The sequence below is a fragment of the Lepus europaeus genome, chromosome 14, assembly GCF_033115175.1.
Source record: "Lepus europaeus isolate LE1 chromosome 14, mLepTim1.pri, whole genome shotgun sequence".
Taxonomy (NCBI): Eukaryota; Metazoa; Chordata; class Mammalia; order Lagomorpha; family Leporidae; genus Lepus; species Lepus europaeus.
This window is the reverse complement of record NC_084840.1, coordinates 29,539,046-29,559,974: the sequence shown is the minus strand read 5'-3', so window position 1 is coordinate 29,559,974 and position 20,929 is coordinate 29,539,046. Positions and strand designations below refer to the sequence as shown.

At 39.5% G+C, this 20,929-nt stretch overlaps 1 protein-coding gene across 1 annotated transcript in view; it reads left to right on the top strand.

The window, feature by feature from the left end:
* USH2A (usherin) overlaps positions 1–20,929 on the top strand; it is an 855,126-nt gene that overhangs the window by 737,992 nt on the left and 96,205 nt on the right. The window contains exons 59-60 of the mRNA XM_062211324.1: positions 844–1,006; positions 10,045–10,399. Of these exons, the coding sequence (XP_062067308.1) occupies positions 844–1,006; positions 10,045–10,399 (518 nt within the window). The remainder of the gene's footprint in view (positions 1–843; positions 1,007–10,044; positions 10,400–20,929) is intronic.

Genomic DNA, 20,929 nt, shown 5'->3' with positions numbered 1-20,929 from the left:
ATGTGATGATTGATATAATTATATATGTGCAAAATGAGGAAAAGATATAGCTCCTATAGGCATACAAAACAGCTTACTTAACCTTAGATTATTTTACTAATCTTATACTCTATATGTAGTTGAAACTCCTGCTCTACACGTCCTTAGGAACTTTGGTTTCCAAATAAGTGCCAGTTCCCATGGAGCTGGGGAGGACTAAAGGTCTGCCATTTTGCCATTCTGCATTCATATCAAAAATTGTGAGTCAGTGCTTCCACTTCTGTCTACAAACCAGACCATGGCACTTTTTGTTTGAAGGGTATCACTTTCCATGATCTGGTCCTCAGCTGATCAACATGGAAATGACTTCAAATTGATTTTTCATGATTTAAATGTCAAGTCAACTTTTGCATCTCCATATCCCTGAAACTGCTATGAAGTAAAAATATACTTCAAATTAAGTTATTCCTGTGTATTTCAAGAGCAGCTTCATTGGTTTCAAATATTAGCAAAAATAAAATGTCATTAAAATACTACTAATTCCAATTGTGTAGGTAATACACACATTTGTGAAATTGACATATATGATCACCTGCTCATAAGAATGACTGCAATAAACTTGAGAAACTTCAGTTTAGGCAAGTATATAAATATGTATTTAATTGATGGATTTTACACAAGCAATTCACTATGTAGATGTCCAAAAACCTAGAAGTATTTATAGCACTGGTCAGTACTAAATAAACAAACATGTACACAAATGGTCAGACAAAATGATTTTCCTATCTTCCTCCTTCTGTATGCATATGTAACTGACTTTGCTTGTTTGATAAACTTACTAAACATCTCATTTTTTTTCTCAAGGAAGTTGTGGAGTTAGCAGTGGGGTGTTTGCCAAAACATCTGAAGCAGCCCCAAAGGACCTGAATTCTCCTGTTCTTAAAGCACTGGGGTCAGCCTGCATAGAGGTTAAATGGAAGCCACCTAAAAAACCAAATGGAGTCATCATCAGCTACTTTATTCACAGGTAAGATGGGCTGTGCTTATTATTTGAAGTGATTTACAAATGTTACCTATTCCAGGATTGTAGAATCCAATACATTTTTTATTTCCTTAAGGGCATGAATGGGCATTAGTATGTTATTATTTTCCAAAGCACCAACTAGTGAGGACTAAGACTGCTGCTGCTGGAAACTTGTATACATGATGAAAAAAATGCCACACCTACACCACATGTTTGGATGAGATCAGATAGAAAGCTGAGACCTCGGAGCCCACAGAGCCTGATGTATCAAGAACGGGTAGGGCCATCTTGTAGGCCAGGGTGGAGAACGTCCAGCCTGGGGACCGGATAAGGCCAGTGAATCATTTGGTGTGGTTCTTCCAAAGCAATTCCAGGCAGGGCTCGAAATTCAATAAACCTATAGCAGGCTAATTTTTAAGCTGATCATTTTGTATGGCCCACAAATGATGTGATGATAATCCAAATGGCCCTTGGCAGTACAAACGCTTGCCACCTCTGCAGGGGCTCACATACATATCCAGAGGAGAAAACAGATCTGGAACCAGAATTCTAGTACTTCGCATCCCTTAAAAGTAGAGGTTGCCAAGGCTCCTCCTTGGTCTCCGAAGATTGAGCTTTTCGTGCACATAAAGAGGGGCTCTCCTCTCCTGTCCCCTTCACATTCAGTGAGTCTCCTCTCAGCAGAGTAGATGGTTTATCTCGTTTTCATCATCAGGTGCAGAATGTCTTAAGAGTCCCTCCCTAAAAAGGACAGAAAGAGGGCATGGGGCAAAGGGAGGAGGAGCAAGAGAGATGGAGAAGACAGAGAATGAAAGAGAGACGGAGACACAATGGATGTGATTGGAATGATATTTTGCTCTCTGATCGAATTGCCATCTGTTCAACATGAATGTGTTTTTAATAGCTTTTATTTTTGCTTATTTTCATTTTATTTGAAAGGCAGACAGAAACAGGAAAAGAGAGGGAGGGAGAGGGAGAGAGATTGATTATATCTGCTGCCCACAACAGCCAGGACTGGGCCAGGCAGAAGCCAGGAGCATGGAATTCCATCCAGGTTTCCCACTTGAGTGGGCAAGAATGAAGTACTTGAGTCATTACCTCATGCCTCCTAGGATGCACATTAGCAGGAAGCTGGATCAGAAGCCAAGGAGAAGCCAAACTTAAACCAGATACTCAAATATGAGATGCAAGCAGCACCTTAAGCTGTTCTGCCAAACGCCTGCCCCACTTGTTTTCTTCAAATAAACAGTGAATAAGGGGAGGAAGACGGGGAGGGGGAGAGAGGGAAGGAGAGAAAGAGAATGAGAGAGGGAGAGAGATGAGGAGGGAAGGAGAAAGTGAAATGCTAACAGAGTTCAGGAGGCAAAGACTCTCTCCACTGAGAGTTCGCTGTCTATGACAGAAAGCCAGGGCACGGGCAGACACCCTGGCCTCACAAATGGCAAGCCACACTCCAGAAGACGTGCATTCACATTCAACACACAAAGCACAGCCCATTTCTTCCTGGAGTCTCATCCCACGCTCTCGCGTCCTTGTTAGTGTCTCCCATGCCTTCTCTTGTTGGACTCACAGGGAAACTTAGTTCAGCCTCCTCTAACCACTTCCGATGTTGGAACCCTTTGATTCTGATCCATTCAGCAACACGCGCGCTGAGACACTATAGGAAAATGGTGAAAGGAGAAAGCACTGTCGCGTTCTGTAAATGTAAATGCCATTACTGAAAATGAGCAGGCCAAATTTCTTCTCAGCAAACATTAATTTGAAGAATAATATTTCTGATTCAAATACACATGAACGTGTAAAAATGGCTAATGTGAATTTACATTTTACGCTGAGTACATTAGTGCAGGCTCTAAAATGCCCATCCTGTTGAAATAGTTTTCTTTCATCTACTTAATGCTAATTGTATGAGAAAACCACATCAAATTCCTAGCCTGAAGAAAGGGAAATAAAGTATCTGTTAGAGAGCAGGACGTGGCTTCACTCTGTTGGTTTTGTAAATAAAGCTGATGATTGCAGGGCCTATTCCATGGCAGCTATAGAGAGAGGGAAAACAGGAAATATAATGCAGAAAGCCCGCTTCAATGAAAAATACTGTAAATTGAATTTGACAGCATTTGATGCCATTTGATTATTCTAGTCACAGCCAAACAATGATATAAAGAGTAATATGAAACAGAATGTGTTACTGCCTAGCAGACTCCAAAGCAATAAACCTTCCTCCAATGTGACACAATCACTTCACAATCATAATTGTAGCCTGTTTGATACCTCTGAGTACACCAGAAGGGCACTGACTGACATAGATACATTTTGTTTTTTATTTAAAGTGAAATGAAAATGGCGCTCTGGGGCTCCAGATACAATCGTTATATTCACCTACATGGGCATGAATCACTTGGCAGTTACTTCAGCTGAAGTTTAAATGTGCTTAGACAACAACAATATCAAATTTTTCTTAGATAGCTGCAAAAAAAAAATCAGAAATTTGTAAGGCCGGAAATAGAATGGAGACACACTGTTCTTTTTCATCCTCAGCCTACACAGTGCCTCTCATATAGTTACAGACCCACGCCTGCAGTATTTCTAAGGAGGCTCTGGCATGTAATTTCTGCTTCATCATCTGCCGCCTCTTTCTTCCATCACCACCAAAGGAAATGCATTTAGCTCAAACCAAAGACAGGGTTTGGCCTATGCAGATATTTTCATTAAACTGCAGGAAGCCAACTTGCCAAGCTCACTTTGAAAACGCTGGTCTCTCTGTTCTCACCCACCACCCAAATCATTTTCCCCTCCATCAGTCTCTTCTATTGTTTATACATTGTCTTTTGATAGCATCCTATTAAAAACTGTCCTAATAAAGAGAGATGCTCTTCAGGCCTTCCAACACAAAACAAGAAAGCTTATTGAGAACAACCGGTGACTGGATTACTTTAGCTTTGTCTGCCTGTTGTTTTAGACCGTGTTGTTAAGCATGTGTCAATCACAGGAAAGGGGATTTCCTAGAAAGGTTTTTGATTATGAAGAACAATATCTAAGTCAGTGTTTTGCAACTTGTTTGTTGACAGGGCACAGGGCAGGCCATCTGAAGCATTTGCCACCTCCTCCCAGTGAGTTTGGCTGGCAAAAGGATTCTTCAGTATCCTTCCTTTCCCTTCACCTACCATCTTGCATATGCCAAAACTCTCTTCACTTCCATCTTCTAACTCCATCAAAGATGCTGTTTTAGGACTTTACATGTAACAAAAATGATATCCTAGCACTAGGAGCTCCTATTTTATTGGAGACAAAATTGTGTAGAGTTTATTGTTCTCATCAATTTTCTCCTTAAATAAAATGATTTGAACAATGGGTATTAAGAGATAAAAATATACACAAAAATGCTGTAAACACTGTAAAATAGGAAAAAAAAAAGATGAACATTCTCAGCATTCAGTAAGGGTTTTTTTAAAAAAAATTTTATTAACTTCTTTTGATTTTATTTGAAAGACAGACAAAGATCTTCCATCTGCTGGTTCACCCACCAAATGGCTGCAACAGCCAGGGCTGGGCCAAGCTGCAGCTAAGAGCCTGGAACTCCATCTGCCACATGGGAGGCAGGAACTCAGGACCTTGAGCAATTGCCACTGCCTCCCAGGGCTTGCATTATTAGGTAGCAGGAATCACCAGTGCAGCTGGTTCTAGAACCTACGCACACCAACATGGCATGAAAGCAGTCCAAGGAGCATTAACTGCTGCTCCAATCGCCCGTACCTTCAGTAAGATTTTAAAGAATACAATCTGAGGTGATTTTGAAGAATTTTGATATGGAAGGGCATTCAAGCAGGGATACAAAAATAATAATTTCATAAAATAGACAATTACACAGATGGAGTCAACAGAAATAAGTGAACACTGAATCAAAGGCAAACAAATATTGGTGTAATTCAATTTGTGTTGTGTGAAAGACAGGTTAAGGTATAGATATTGAAATAGATGGTGGGGGGCCAGCTCTGTGGCACAGCAGGTCAACGCCCTGGCCTGAAGCACTGGCAGCCCATGTGGGCACCGGTTCTAGTCCTGACTGCTCCACTTCCACTCCAGCTCTCTGCTATGACCTGGGAAAGCAGTAGAAGATGGCCCAAGTCCTCCTGGCTTCGGATCGGCGCGGCTCTGGCCATTGCAGCTATCTGGGGAGTGAACCAGCAGATGAAAGACCTCTCTCTCTGTCTCTACCTCTCTCTGTAACTCTTTCAAATAAATAAAATAAATCTTAAAAAAAAAAAGAAATAGATGGTGGGTGGATAGATAGGTAGATAGATAAGTAGACATACAGCCTTGTATGTACATATCTACTGAGGAAGATAAAAGGATCTATAAGGGCCTGGCCCCATTACCGATGTAGAAAGAGAAGTAAGACAGGCTATACATACAAACAAAAAATGCAATAGAAGGTGAAAAATGCAAAATCAATTTCTCCCTCTTCCTCTCCCTCTCTCTCTCTCTCTCTCTCTCTCTCTTTCCCACCCGCTTCAGCAGAGCACATAATAGACCCAGCTGACAAAGTAAATGTGTATTTCAGAGTCCTATTTCCACTATCATAACAACCAAACCTCTCAGGTTGAGAGGTGAAAGACACTAGTTTAATAACAAAAACTCTTTGAAAAAAATCAGGTGTCAAGGAGACTCTTAGATTGTTCTTGTCAACCAGTTAGTCACTACCTCAGAAAATACTAAGATGGGATCTTTGCCTTCAATGAACTTATAGTATAGCCTTACAGATGGGAAAAAAAGGACAATATGTCACAATACAGTGTAACAAGTGAATAAATAAAGAGCTTACAACTGTTTCAAAGGTGACAAGGGGAAGACTTTCTGGAAATTGTGGCTTGGGGTAAAGTTATAAAAGGTGAATTGGAGTGAGGTTAGAGGAAGGAAGAAAATAGGAAAGAGGATAGGGAGAGACATTGCAGAACAGAATTAAGAGATTCCAGAAGCATGAAATATCATGGCATATAAAGGAACAATAGACAAGCATTTCATTACAACACTGGAAAACAAAATGGAAATATAAATCTCCAAAAGTGAGTCCTGACTGCTAAGCATAAGCCAGCTGCATGTCAAATCACTAAGGAGTTCTAAAAGGAGTTCTAAAGGGATTAAATGTTAAAGCTTTTTGAAGATCTTTGATGCCTCTTCCCCCAACACCAGAGCATCCACTCATGCCACAAAGCTTAATGGTTCCACTTTCTCAAAACATTTTACAAATTGCTCATGCTTCCATTCTTCTACCAGCAACCTAGTTCAGGATCTGCATTTGTTCTCAATGGACGGCCTATTCAATGTAGTCTTTATAGAACTGTCAGATGTGTCTTTATAATCTCAACATTGGCCATCATTTCCATGATAACTTCACTTTTATTACACGCTATATCTTATCAAGTGATTTTCATGTGAATTATTTGATTTAACTCTTACAAGAATTCTGGGAGGTTTGTTATACCCTTTGAGGTTAATAACTTCGATTTACAAAATGAACTGGAAACTGGAAGACAACACTCAAGGTTGTCCAAGGCCATTTAACTAAACGGCAGCCAGGATGTGCAACCTATTTTCTTTAATGACAGATGTTTCTGGCTTTTTATTTAAATTCAGAGTATTCCCAAACCCTTCATGGGATGAGGGGTAGCAGCTTCACAATCTTTTCTTTTAAAATTTATTTTATTTATTTGAAAGATGGAGTCACAGGCAGAAGCAGAGAGATAGAGAGAGGTTTTCCATCCACTGGTTCACTCCCTAGACAGCTGCAATAGCCAGAGCTAGCCAGAGCTGCTCCATAACCAGGAGCCAGGAGCCTCCTCCAGGCTTCCCATGTGGGTGCAGGGGTCCAAGGACTTGGTCCATTCTCCACAGCCCTCCCAGGACATAGCAGAGAGCTGGATTGGCTGTGGATCAGCCAGGACCTGAACCAGTGCCCATATGGGATGCCGGCACTGCAGGCAGTGGCTTCACCCACTATGCCACAGTGCTGGCCCCAAAAATCTTAAAATTGTTACAAAAAGTGCATTAGATTTGAGGATTTTGTTTTAATTGTTTTTGAAGATAAGTAGTAACAAATGGAGGGAGAAAGGGAGAGTCAGGAACTCTTACATAAGTTGAGGCAGCATTAAGTATCAGTGGCTTTTAAAATACAGAGTTCCTGGTTTTCATACTTATTTTTGTTTTCCTCTCAGTGTTAGGCAACATTAAATTAACTCCAGTTGGAAATATGCATTACTGAAGTATCTCCCAAATGAGCTGAAGCAAAGAATAACCATTTGGCTATTCTGAGAGAACTGAAAATGTGATTTCTCTAAACACAGAGTACTCAGGAGGAAATGCGTCCAGTTAAATGAACAGTTGAAGCCTAAATCTTAAATAGATTAGGAATAATTGTGTTCTACTCAGCCATTTCTACTCAAAATGTATTCAGATACAACAGATTTGAATTTTTAGCCTTGCCAATGGAACATTTACTTCTCTGTTTTATTAATTTATTAACTATTCAATAGTGATAAGATATCCCTAACCAGGCTGCATCCTTTCAGCTTTGGTGGGTAAACTTTAGGCTAACATAATACTTAATCTCCTAAACAGTGTTTTACCCATTCACATTTTCAGGAAAATGCCAGTTTTGTGAAAACCACGACTGACTACATCTCAATTTGAGAACACACGAGTTTAATAAACATCAATTGAGTTGTCATAGAAGGGTTGAAACCAAAGCAGAAAATGTTATTTTCCTTATAGGATTTCATAGGTTTGTTTGCTGTATTATATTCCTAGTAAACACCTTTTAAAGAGTCACTGAGAGGAGTCCTTGGCTGTGAGCCCTGTGGCTCTCATTAGAATGGATCCCCCTCAATGACACACCTGGTACCTGATATGTGCCGCAAGCACAAAGGCCAAACCCTGCAAACCGACACTGAGTGTAGAATCTGGTCCATGCGAGGTAGCAGCACTAATGAGATGGGTTGCCGAACCGTAATTGCAGGTCACTGAGAGGTATCTGTGAGGCCTCTACGGCCTCCCACAGGAAGCTTGTCATTGCTCATACTGAGGTCATAGTCATTTATCAACTTGAGAATCATCAAAAACACAAAGCCAGAGATTTTACATTCACTGCCTTTTTGTGAAAGGCATTGTCGTTTCCCTTCTCTTAATAACCCTTTATGATTTGCTGGAGCTGGTTAATCTGATATGGCAGCATGTGAATTTTCCAGCATCTGAAGAGTGTGTTAATTAAATGCTCCTAACAGACTGGAAAATATTGATTTTTCTCATCACTCTCTTCTCAACTGCAGAATGAGCTGAAGGAAGAGGGTCCTCCATCTCTTGGTTTCATTCTTCCCCAACCTAGATAACTACCCTGATAGGAACTCATCATTGTACAGATGAGACAAAAATGAAAAAAAAAAAAAAAGTCATAGAATCGTCAGTCTTATAGTCATTCATTTGCAAACAATTATGGAACAACTGCTGGGCTCAGAATCTGGGAATACAGAGATATTCTACCCACCAGTGAGTGCCACAGGAACGTCTGTCAGATTTGGGTAGTGAGTCTACTTCTAGATGAACAAAGAATGATTCATGATAAAACACAGATATTGGGGGCCCTTCTAACCACCAACAATTCCATTTCTATAATTTAGATCTTTAATGCTATATATGCAGTACCAACAGAGTATACATAGGCCTTAATTTGATATCAACAAAATCTGAAGATGGGAACTAAGCAATTCCATTCCTGGGCAGTTCAAAGAACATTTTTATCATTGTGTCAGGTTTGGAGGTGGTATCTAAATGGAATTTGATTTTGCCCTTTAGAAATCTCTAAGGAAAATTCCTGTTATATTATTTATGTTATTTTCATGAATTTTCATATGACTCTATCTATTCTATTCAGCTGTGAGCTTCTTTAGGTTCCTCTCTTATCCCAGATTCTGATACAAGACCTGGTGTCTCGTAAATGCTTACTAAAGGTTTGTTGGTATAAAACAACAGGTATAGGGAAAAAAATCATCCTGATTTAAAGAGTTATGATTTTAGGAGAAAAGGGAAAATTCAAATGAGGAGGATGTCAGCAACATGTGGGAAGTCAATTTAAAACACTTTTTGAGCATCCTAGAAATAAATGCAAAATAGCATTATGCTATGTCAAAGAGAATAAGAACTATAGGCTTTTTGACCTAATTCCTCATCTTCCAATATGTTAGCCTAGGCTTTTTCCTTGGTGATTCTGCTGTCCCAACAGCAACAAGAAAGCTAGACTCAATGCCCAAACACTTTTCAAGTCTCTCCAGTCATCCTAGTTGCTGTTGTCCCATGAATGTCATATTGCCAAGTTCAAAGTGAGTTTGAAAGCTTACTAATAAGCATGGATACAGGAAGACAAACTGGAACCCTTACTGCAATCCGTTTACCATAAAAGAGTATAGATTTACAATAAATAGCTTCTAATAATTATATATTATATGGTTCCAGTTGGGCAAAAAAATAAATCCTAATACAGTCACATGTGCATTGCCCACACAGACCTGAACATATATACAAAAATTCAGAAAATACATAGAAATATATTAATAGTGCTTAATATATACTTTTGTATTTTAAAAAATTTAAATAATGCTTGTTTCCTTGTATGAGTTTTGTTTTTTAAGGAAAAAAATCTGAAAGGTAATACAACAAAATGTGATTATGGGTGATGTTTTCTTTTTAGATATATTACATTTCTTCTGCACTTCCTTTTTTCTGTGAAGCATATGCATTCTTACATAACTGATCAAATATATATATATATATATATTTATTTATTTATTTATTTACAATCAAGTATTTAAAAATAATATTGGATCAGGCTTCTGGTTTCTTCTTCCATCTGGCTTTCTTCATCGTGACACCAAGGAGAATCGTTGAGAAGTTGGGTTTATAACAAATTCTTCCAGAAAGCACTTTCTCACTCCACCTGCAAACTTGTTTTGAAGGGTGCACTGTGACTGGTTGCCTGCCTGGTTTTCTTTCAGACGTCATGCTGGCATTGAAGAAGAAACTCTTTTGTTTGTGTGGTCAGAAGGAGCCCTGGAGGTGACCGATACTTCAGATACCCTGAGACCTTTCACATTCTATGAATACCGGGTCAGTGCCCAGAACTCCAAGGGCACAGTACAAAGTCTGTGGTCATCAGTCCAGACTCTGGAAGCCCCACCACAAGCTCTGCCAGCCCCTTGGGCCCAACCCACCAGTGCTCATTCAGTGCTGCTGAACTGGACAAAGCCAGAATCTCCCAATGGTGTTATCTCCAAGTACCGTGTGGTCTACCAAGAGAGACCAGATGACCCAACATTTCACAGCTCCACCATGCATGCTTTCACGGTGATGGTAAGTCCTTAGCAAAAAATTCACCAAGATTCACGTTGTCTGGTTAATATGTAAAACTCATTTTCTTAACTGATGTCATTTTTCTTCACTTGGGGCTTAAATATATGAAAGTCTTTCACATATGTAAAGAAGCAAAGTGGTCTTAGGGTTAAGATGCTCAACTGGGTATGAGGAATACTGGGGACTTGTTTGAGAACTATAATTATTTTGAACTACCTCTGGCAAATAAGTTAATCTTTCTTTGACTCATTTCCATCCCATCTTTCCATACGCATTCAGTGAGAATAATTCAGTGTGTCCATCTATACCTTATGAGGATGAGGTTAAGATAAAATCAGAATACTTAATTTTCTACTTTCTCAAAGCATATATATACATATGTGTGTGTGTAGTATTAAAGCCACAAACACTGTAAAAAGTCATATATTGGCCCCCTCTGATCCATAAAATAATTTAGTTCAGTTTATCTGGTTTCTCTTGAGAGCTTTCTTCATGCCCAGTCTAGGCTGATGTTCTATGGGAGAAACAGAAGCATGATGGTCCTTGTCTCAGACAATGTTCTCTTTTATAATATTGCATAGATGAGAATTTCTCACAAAGACAAGTGGTGGTTTACAGCCTCAAAGATCTGCTATATTGGGAGTTGCATGCCAAACTCTTCCTATTAGTCTTAGGCTACAGTAAAAAGGGAATAAGGTTCAGTAGCAAAAACATTAGACAAAACTTTAGGAGGTTGTTCTAGAAGATTGGTGGGAAGGCCTCAAACTTTTATGGTGCAAAGAATGAAATAAATACAATGGTGTTTTTAAAAGTTGGTAGATAAATATAGGTAAAAGATAACATGCAATTTCCATAAACTTTTTGAAGACCCCTTGTATGAGTTTCAAAATGTGAGAAGACATTATTAAATATGAAAAATTCTCAATAAGAAAAGGAATAGGCAGCATGATGCATTTTTTATAAAAAATCAATTATGTATGCTTCAAAAATCTATGAAGTCCAATTTACATTAAGGTTATCTCACAAAGTATAACATTTGTCAGTGTAGCTATACTGAGAAAATATAGTGAAATCTGGAAAAAATCATTTTAAATAAATAAAATACAATGTTTTATCACTCAGGTTTAATTTTTTTCATATGATTAAAAATAAGCAATACATGAATGAAAAGATAATATGAAAGAAAGCATTTCTTATTTACTTTGGAATTTTTACTTTGCTATTTGTTATAAATTACCTTTACATACCAGGATCTCTCATGTTACTGCTTCTAGATCCTTTATATAAACATTAGAAGCTATGTTCTCTGGTGTAGAAGATCTTTCTTAGTTGATTTACAGAAAAACTTGCTGATTCTTACCATTTCCTTGGAACTCATGTTAAAACTTTCATCCTTAAAGGAAAATTTTTTTGTGAAAATGTAGAAACACCCTTGATAATAGCTTTCTGAATAAGACACCTTAATTTAAATATGCTTTTATCGAAAGCACCAGAGTTGCAATGATTAAACCTCGAATCTATTAAAATATGGCTTCCAGGGGTATGAACCTAATCATTTAATCTCCCCAAACAGTTCTGTTGGAATTCCCTTGTGGAAGACCTTACAAGTCATCTCTTTATAGCTGGTTTCATTGTAAAACACAAGATTTAAAGTATCTGATGAGTCCATGAACTCTATCCTTTATTTAATCTGCTAGGCTCTGCTTTTATCACACTAAAAAGTTCCTAGAAGTGAGGTAACCCTACAGCCCAGCACTATAAGCTTCACAGGACCTTTGTGTGGGGGCCTTCCCTGACAGTTTGCATTTTCAACCTAGTCCTGCCATACTCTTCCATTTTTCTAAAGATCATTCCTTACAATGCTGAAGAAAATGGCCAGCACAACCAAGAACTAATTTTTCTTCTGCATCCTATTTCTCAACATGTATTTGAGGGTGCTTTGAAAAGTCTGTGGGAAATGGAATTAAAGAATAAGTTTTGGTGAAACAGTTTGAAATCCATGCTTGGTTTTTTATAATACACGTTTTCCATTAACTTTTTTTAAAAGATTTATTTTATTTATTTGAAAGACAGAGTTACAGAAAGAGGTAGAGACAGAGAGAAGATTTCCCATCTGTTGGTTCACTCCCCAGATGACTGCAATGGCCAGAATTGTGCCTATCCGAAGCCAGGAGCCAGGAGCTTCCTCCAGGTCTTCCACATGGGTGCGGGGGCCCAAGCACCCAGGCCATCTTCCACTGCTTTCCCAGGCCATAGCAAAGAGCTAGATCGGAAGAGGAGCAGCCAGGACTAGAACTGGTGCTCATATGGGATGCCGGCACTTCAGGCCAGGGCTTTAACCTGTTGCGCCACAGCGCCAGCCCCTTCCATTAACTTTTGAAGACCTCTCATGTGTGTATCAGAAAAATAAACTATTATCTTTGAATTCTGAACCATTCCAACATTCCCCATGTAGAGACTGCGTACAACCCTTCTGAAAGATGTCTAGGGAAAGAGATTCCCCTGCTTCTCCAGTCTGCTACACATCTCCTCAGGGAAGAGTGTTCATTTTATCTGAATCAAACCGCTCCTTCTATCCTTTCCTGTTCAGAAGAGCGTGGCTTGTCTACTCTGGTGAAGTGGGCCCTCAGGGTGGAAAACACTCTATTGACAATTCAGTCAAACTTGGCAAATAGTCATTGAGTACTACATGCAATATGCCAATATTCAATACTATACTTAACTGAGCTGTTAAGTCTACTGTGAGACCAGGCCTTTCAGTAGAACAGAGGCTGTGGGGAAGAGAAGAATGCAGTCTGAGGCAAGGGCTATCACTGCTGGGAATTCTGCATTTTGAAGCTTCTTGCTGCTGAGTTTTTGCTGCTCATGTTTCCATGACTCCTTTTTAAATCTCTCTCTAAATACCTGCCTGGATCTACTTTCTTTAACTCTAATTTCTACAATGGCTAAATGGCTTCACTGTCTCTTTTTTTTTCTGTGCCTTCTTTAGGAAGTGTTTCATGCTTTTGTTCATTGATTATTCTGGCTGAAATTCTCAGAGCAAAGGAAATACACTTTCAGTTACGGATGTGTGGGGTTCAGCCCCAGGATTGCAGCATTGTGATTTAATCTTTTAGACTTGCAGGAGGTATTCTTAATATCCCGCGCTTAGTCCCCTGTTTATTGGGCTCTCATCTCTGCACAAGGGGCCACCAATAAATTGCCTATGATATGGTGCCATCACAAGCTCCCCTCAGAGTTGTTTATAGACAGGTGGATGTTGCTGGGAGAGCCACATAAAACAGGTGCAATGGAGGCATGAATCCTGCTGGTGGTGGCAGTGGATGGAGAACTGGCAGTGGGGGCCCTCCATGGGGGTGAGAAGCGTATGTGTTGGCAGGAGCAACAGCAGCAGCAGCAGAGGCAGCAGGTGACAAAAAATGGAAAGAGTGTGGGTTTTAATGCATCACTAGCTTCTATCTCAACCTCTTGAAAAGTTATCTCCTTTGGGTCGAAGTAGGTCCTTCTAAGAAGAAGAGAGAGCCATCAAGATTCTTAGGGTCTCTTCAGACCAAAACCCTCCAGTAATGAAAATAGGCTTTAGTTAGAAGTCCTTAAACTCCCTTCCCAATTAGCTCTGTGATGAATTGTGCAGTGTCAGGAGAGAAGCTGTATTTAGCCTTGCTTGGCATGCAAGAGTTCCATGGTGGTATTTACAGGGAACACTCCTGGCGAGGCTGGCGATACTGCTACCACCATTCGGGTTTGTTTGCTTTTTCTCACTGGCACCTGCCATCGCACTGGCAGAAATAACTTGGGATTTAAAGGCAAAGGTGGCTTACCTGTTAGTCTGTGCTCTGAATATATCCTTGCTTGCCCCACACCGTTATAAAACATCAAGCCCAGATCATACGTTTGCCCCATGCCCTGAAAGACTGATGGTACTTCATCCTGAGTGTAGAATCAAGCATAAGGTGCTGAGGGGTAAGCAAATTATATGGGTCACTAAAAGTTGGCTTCTAATCTGGAAATAAAATCCAGAAGAACAAACTCCAGTTTCTAGATTCTAGTTGCCAGATTCCCTTTCAAATGTCAAGGAAGAGATATTCAAAATTTCCTCATGTGATTGTATACAATCCCTTTCTACTAAGTAGATACATAGCAATATACATATATATATATATATATATATATACATATATATATGACATACTTCAAAATTGGCATGTTATGGAGAGTCCGTGAGTAAATTGATGCATTCATTTTTAATCCCATCTTCATTTTGGCTTGTTAAAGCAGAAGATATTACTGCTCTTTACATAAACTCTTAACTTAGTTGTAGTTCTTAAAAAGTAATGGGTTCTCAGCCTTCCCTGCGCAGACCCATTTGTTAAGCAACAGAAATGTCCTGGGTGATATGGTTCTCCACAAGTTCTCCTTTCATCACTGTCTTTGTAATGTGAAAAAATGGTAACAAATTACCATATTATCTGTATCAGTTCTAAAAGCTAAGATTTTCATCTGTTATAACTGTGTCATTCTTTGTGTTATATAAAAAATATAAAGCATGGATAGGTAGATGACACACAAAGCAATGAATTCTTGTTAGTGAAACTCATTCTTTTATTGTAACAATGTATTTGGTTTGACATTCACTTTTCATCTGCTAGCCTTAAATAATCTTGATTCCTTTCTCTAATAATACCCTACCAGTCTTGAATACATCTTGGAGATCCACTTTGTGCTCTATATCATTGGACACAAAAGCTGTGTAAGTCTTTTTGAATTCCATTTAACTACTTTGTTGAAAGAGCTTTATTTTTCTTCAGCTATTTTATTCCAAAAAGCTCCTTCCCTTGCTCACCAATCAACAAAATCTAAGGCAGGTCCCATAAGTAATCTTCCAGTCACTTTGAGTTCAAGAACCAACTCAATGCTGGTAATCAAGACTATTTCAGGTATATTTTTTAAATCCAATCTAAATCAAAGTCTGGTTTGTGTTTAGAGAAATATAGTGGGAAGAAAGAGAGATTCATTTTTCTTCTTCTTCAGTTTCCTCTAACTGATTTTCCCAAATCATGGCAAAGAAAGGAGAAAATTAGACAAAAAGGAAAGAGCTTTGTTCAATAAGTTCTAATCCATGTACCATTGTTTTCTGTGGTGCAAATGCCTCATGGGCTTTTCTTTGTGGATTATTATTATTATTTTTTTTTTTACAGAGTGGATAGTGAGAGAGAGAGAGAGAGAAAGGTCTTCCTTTTTGCCATTGGTTCACCCTCCAATGGCCGCTGTGGCCAGCGCATCGTGCTGATCCAAAGCCAGGAGCCAGGTGCTTCTCCTGGTCTCCCATGCGGGTGCAGAGCCCAAGGACTTGGGCCATCCTCCACTGCCTTCCCGGGCCATAACAGAGAGCTGGACTGGAAGAGGGGCAACCGGGATAGAATCCAGTGCCCCAACCGGGACTAGAACCCGGTGTGCCGGCACCGCAAGGTGGAGGATTAGCCTGTTAAGCCATGGCGCGAGCCCTTTGTGGATTATATTAACATCAAAAATCCCATGCTTCACAGTTCCCTAATGCAGACAATAAACTCTATGGGTGATTCAGTATATGCCTACTCATTACTGCCCTAGGGATCTACCCCATAATCCCTCTTATTTCTGGAGTCCCCTCTTCTAGACAAGCAGTTTGTCTCAAGTCCTACCCCACTGACAAAAACCCATTTTTTTCTTAGAATTCACAAGGCCTGCAGAAAACGTGATGTATCAATCAGAAAAACAATAGCTTGTTCAATTGTATCTTCTCTTCATGACCTACCATGCTGAGTGAAACTCAGCCATTCTCCCAACTTCCAAACCATTGAATAAGAAGCAGACATCAGCTTTGGAGTTAAGCCATCTTCCCAGCATTCTGAGATAACATATGGATCTCACAAGACATTTCTCCACCTAGTGGCTTCTTCAAAGTTGCTCTTAAATCTCCAGCTTAGTAAGAAGCCTCCTGTAAACTGACCTTCTCACTTTCCTTGTGACACCCCCAATTTCTTCAAGTGGTTCTCTTGGGTATCTCCTATATGCCTTGAGATGGGGCATGAAGAAACCCCCCATCTCTTGCCTAAGAAGGAAGGAGATAATCAAAGATCTCATTTCTCCACCAAATTCCCATTTTGATTTGCTTCTCATAAATTCAGATGTTCTCTTATGTGAGTTGTTTATATGAATCAGAGGAAGATGGGGCTTGAAAGCATAGAACTGATTCCTTCCAGAAATCCTGCAGTGATATGTCTAGCAGTTCCAAAATTATCTTGGTTTTTCTAAGCTGTTATTCCTCAAGATGAATATGGTCCCAATTTACATCCTGTTATATAATTAAATGGTTCCATTATCTTTCTAGTTGTTCAAGCCTGGTCATCTTTGAGCACTTCCTCTTCCTTACTTCCACATCCAATTCTTCACTATATCCTATCAATTCTACTTTCAAACTGTGTCCTTTTTAAAAGATTTATTTTATTTATTTGAAAGAGTAAGAGAAAGAGAGAGCAAGAGCGAGAGAGAGAGTTTCCTACCCATTGATTTATTTTCCAAATAGCCACAAAAGCTGGGGCTGGGCCAGGCCAAAACCAGGAACCAGGAACTTCATATGGGTCTCCCATGTGGGTACAAGGGCCAAGGACTTGGACTGTCTTCCACTGCTTTCCCTGGCACATACGCATTGAGCTGGATGGGAAGTGGAACAGCCAGGACTCAAACCAGCGTCCATTTGGATGCTGGCATTACAGGCAGCAGCTTAACCCATTGTGCCACAGTGCTGGCCCCCAAACTATGTCTTGAATCCTTTTGCTTGAAGTCCACATGAGGGTCTTCACACAAGTTGTCTTCTGTTTCTGGAATGAGCATGCCCTGTCCTTTATAGTCAAGCCTGAATTAAAGTGTTACATAGCTCACGGGGCTTTTGAAATGGCCAATAAACTAATGCATGTATAAAGCTCTATAAGTGGCAATATAAAGACTGTAAAACATTAGAGTCCCTGTTATTTGAAATAATAGAAACCAAGAAATTAACAAATGTAGATGAAGTTGTGGTGTCTATAAGGCAATTGTACTAATTTGATCATGAGTAAAAAACCTTGTTTTTATATTTTAGGTGTTTCCCAGCTTGCAACAAATTTTGAGCTTGTGTGTTGAAATGTTTCCTCCTGTTACACAGTCAATTTCCAAGTCATTCCCCAAGTGCAGAATTAGGTTCTATTTCTTTTCAAAGTTGCCTGGAGCAAGAACATACTTTTTTTGTCTCTCTGAGTTTTAATACTATCCCATCTTGCCCTCACCCCCTAGAGTAACGTATCACATCTGCCCCTTTAAGAGTCCTCTTTCCTCAGATTTCCACTCTCCATGGAGCTCTGCTTACCAGCCTACTCGCAGGACTCTGCCCATTCCCTCAGATCTGAGATCATAATTGCAGAGCAAGAGGTCTTTGGCCACACACGCATGCACACACCTGCTTCTCAAATCATAGATTCTTCCAAATTGCGTGTACCCATACTTCTCCTATGCCAAATGGTAGCCTATCATCAAAACATGAGGGGCAATTGGCAGGGAGACCATTTAACCTGTAGGTCAGGTATGCTGATATTTTCTGGCCTTTAACCAAGTTACAAGGAGCCTACTGAGATAGCCAGGAAGCCCACAGAACCTTGTCAAAAATGTATCAAAGAAAAATGAACTAGTCCACACACCAACAGGTCTAGGTCATAAATTTAGAATACATGCCATTTAGCAGAGACAGCAAGCTGTAAATGGCAGTGAAGGGCAGAAGTTAATTGAACTACTCTGCTCTTGTCACAAGTGGAAAGTAGCCACTGCCAGAGACAAGATGGCCGCCCCTGAAGTACCCTATTACAGCCAAGAGATCATCTTCTTAGCTCTGCAAGGGCTTATGGGTGAGGGGGAAATCATACACAGATGACCAATTTTTTTATGGTTCACAGCCGATCAAAGTGAAATTCAGCAGCTGTTCAGGACAAGTGACCACTGTAACGGCTGTAATATAACCTCCTAAATAGAGAGGGAATTGCATTAGAGCAAGAGGTTAGCTGTGATTATCGGCAGGTGAGTGCTTTATTGAAGTTGAAAGACCATTAACATTGATAGAGTAATTATTTCAACTTGAAAGTAATTACCTTGATGGGTGATAACTTCTCTAGTGTTCCCAGATTTGATTGGGCCAAACAATTGTGAGCTCCTGAAGCCTAGAAAAATATTACAACAATACTGTGATTTTTAAATTACTGAAACCACTGTTGGAATATTCTAATTATACTGAACAGTGAAAAGACTTTGCCTTGAACAAGCTGGTGACCTCTCATGTAGAGAGAGACATTTGCTTTTTAATCCAAATGCAATGACCCACACCCACCACCTGTGAATACATATGTGATGGGTTTGCAAATGAATCTTTTTATCTCAATATAATTTTTAAGGTGAAACATCTTGTTAGTGCTTTACCTGGATATTACTAGCTGGAATTGCTAACATTGTTGACCCCGTCTAAGAACCCGGAGGCCCCAGAGCAGCATCTGTCTTCTCTCTTTGTCACACAACATTTAAATTTTATAGATTAAATATTTTGACAATGAATCAAACATATTGAATATTCTGTATGTCGTGTGTTTTGGATCCCAAATCTGAGATCTCATTTTGTTATGTTTTTCTATTGTCAAATAGTATTGTTGCCTGATGTTATGCAACCCCATGCAAAGGCTCCGTTGTCAGCGTGTTTTCTGTTTATCCGCACTGGACATCACCAAACAAAATGAAAGTTGAAAACCTGAGCTATTGCTTCTCTGAAGTTTCATGAATATATGAAAATTGCAAGTAATTTGCAACCGAGGACCAAGATATATCAAATGTAATGTCAAAATCAAAACCAAGAAATATTATGAGACTCTTCCACTAATCAGTTGCTCATCATCTTTCTCTTTTGAGAATCCCCTTACCCAGAAATTACAAAGATACAAACAAAGGAGAAATAATCTCTTCTGTCTGAGACGTGTGTATTCTTGGAGGAGAATAAGAAAAGAGACAAATTACAACATAATGAGTAGTTACTTGATTGTGCAGTCATTGGCTGTACTTATAAATACTTAAAAATGCCTAGAAGATCCCAATCCCACCCCAGCACTCATCCTATGGAACTGTAAACTGACATAACAAACACTGGCATCATGATTCTTAGTCATGCTGTCAGAAAAGATGAATGCGACATCGCCTTAAAGTTCCTGGATGATTCTTTAGACCTTTCTATCATCCTGGCAGGGTTTGATCAGATGATCAGCCAATGAATGACTATCTTTTTGGCAGCACTTCCCAGGAATTTTTTCTGATCAAAATCTCAGACTCTCATAGGGACCAAACAGGTTTCCACCTGTTGTCGAAGAGCCAATAAGGGATGTTTTACCGAGCAGTAAATGGGTTTCCTCCATCTCCCCACCTTGGCTCTGAATTCCTCTCCACAAAGTCTTTGGGTCTTTCTTTCAGAAGGAACCAAATTGCAAAAATCCCTGCCAAGCCAAAACAGATTTGCTAACTGAAAAGTGAAATAAGTAGCTTGAATTTGATAAAAGAGTGAGGATTTGAAATGAAACCATGCACTTGGGAAAGTGGTGAAAATTTATGAGTTGAATTGTAAATCTTGCCACTAAGCCAGGCAAAGAATATAAGGGAATCTGAGGTTTCTGACATCACACCCGAGTAAAGAAGAGCTGGCTCACTGTGTGTCATCTGTGGCCAGGCTAAAGATTGTGTTAAGGAGCCCCTTAGGTACTCTGAATTTAAAATAAGTGTAATAACTCATTTTTAAACATTTTATATGATACTTGGATTATTAAATATTCACATTACAAAATCAGAGAGTTTCAATCCATTCAGAAAGGTGCATTGTCTAACTCTGAAAGATAATGATTATGTCTAGATAGTAAAATTACAGTATATTTTTAACAGATGTAAATGTTACTTTTTGACAAGACACAAGTAATGAATTTTATCGTCTAAGTTCCTATTGGGTGATTATGATACAGAGTTTTATTTTTGCTAAAGCAATTACTAATGTCATGGCTGGATACCTGTGCCCATTAGTGGCTGGGTCTGTGTTTTTTTAGGATGGTTATTGATCTCTTGCTGAGCTGAGATTCAGGTTTTATGCCAGATAGCTTGATTAATGGGTTGGTTTCTATAAGCGGACTGAATGGGGATGGAAAGCAGGGGCAGCGTGCTCTGCCAACCCCAAATCCGTCAAGACGCATAGCTCATTATGAAACAGTTATCAAGGATACATGAAAAATTAATTGGGCTCAGTTTGATTCTGAAAAGAATCGGCTTTCGACTTGGCGGCCCCCCCACTCTTTCCAGATGTTGTGCACCGGCCCCTCGAGAAACAGCAAAGGGAGATGTATTAATACATTGTATTGATTAGATCAAGACCCCTGACAGTTATTTGTAGAGATACCATCTGGCTGCTGTTCGAATTCCTTCACCAAAAACAGGACGTGACATGTT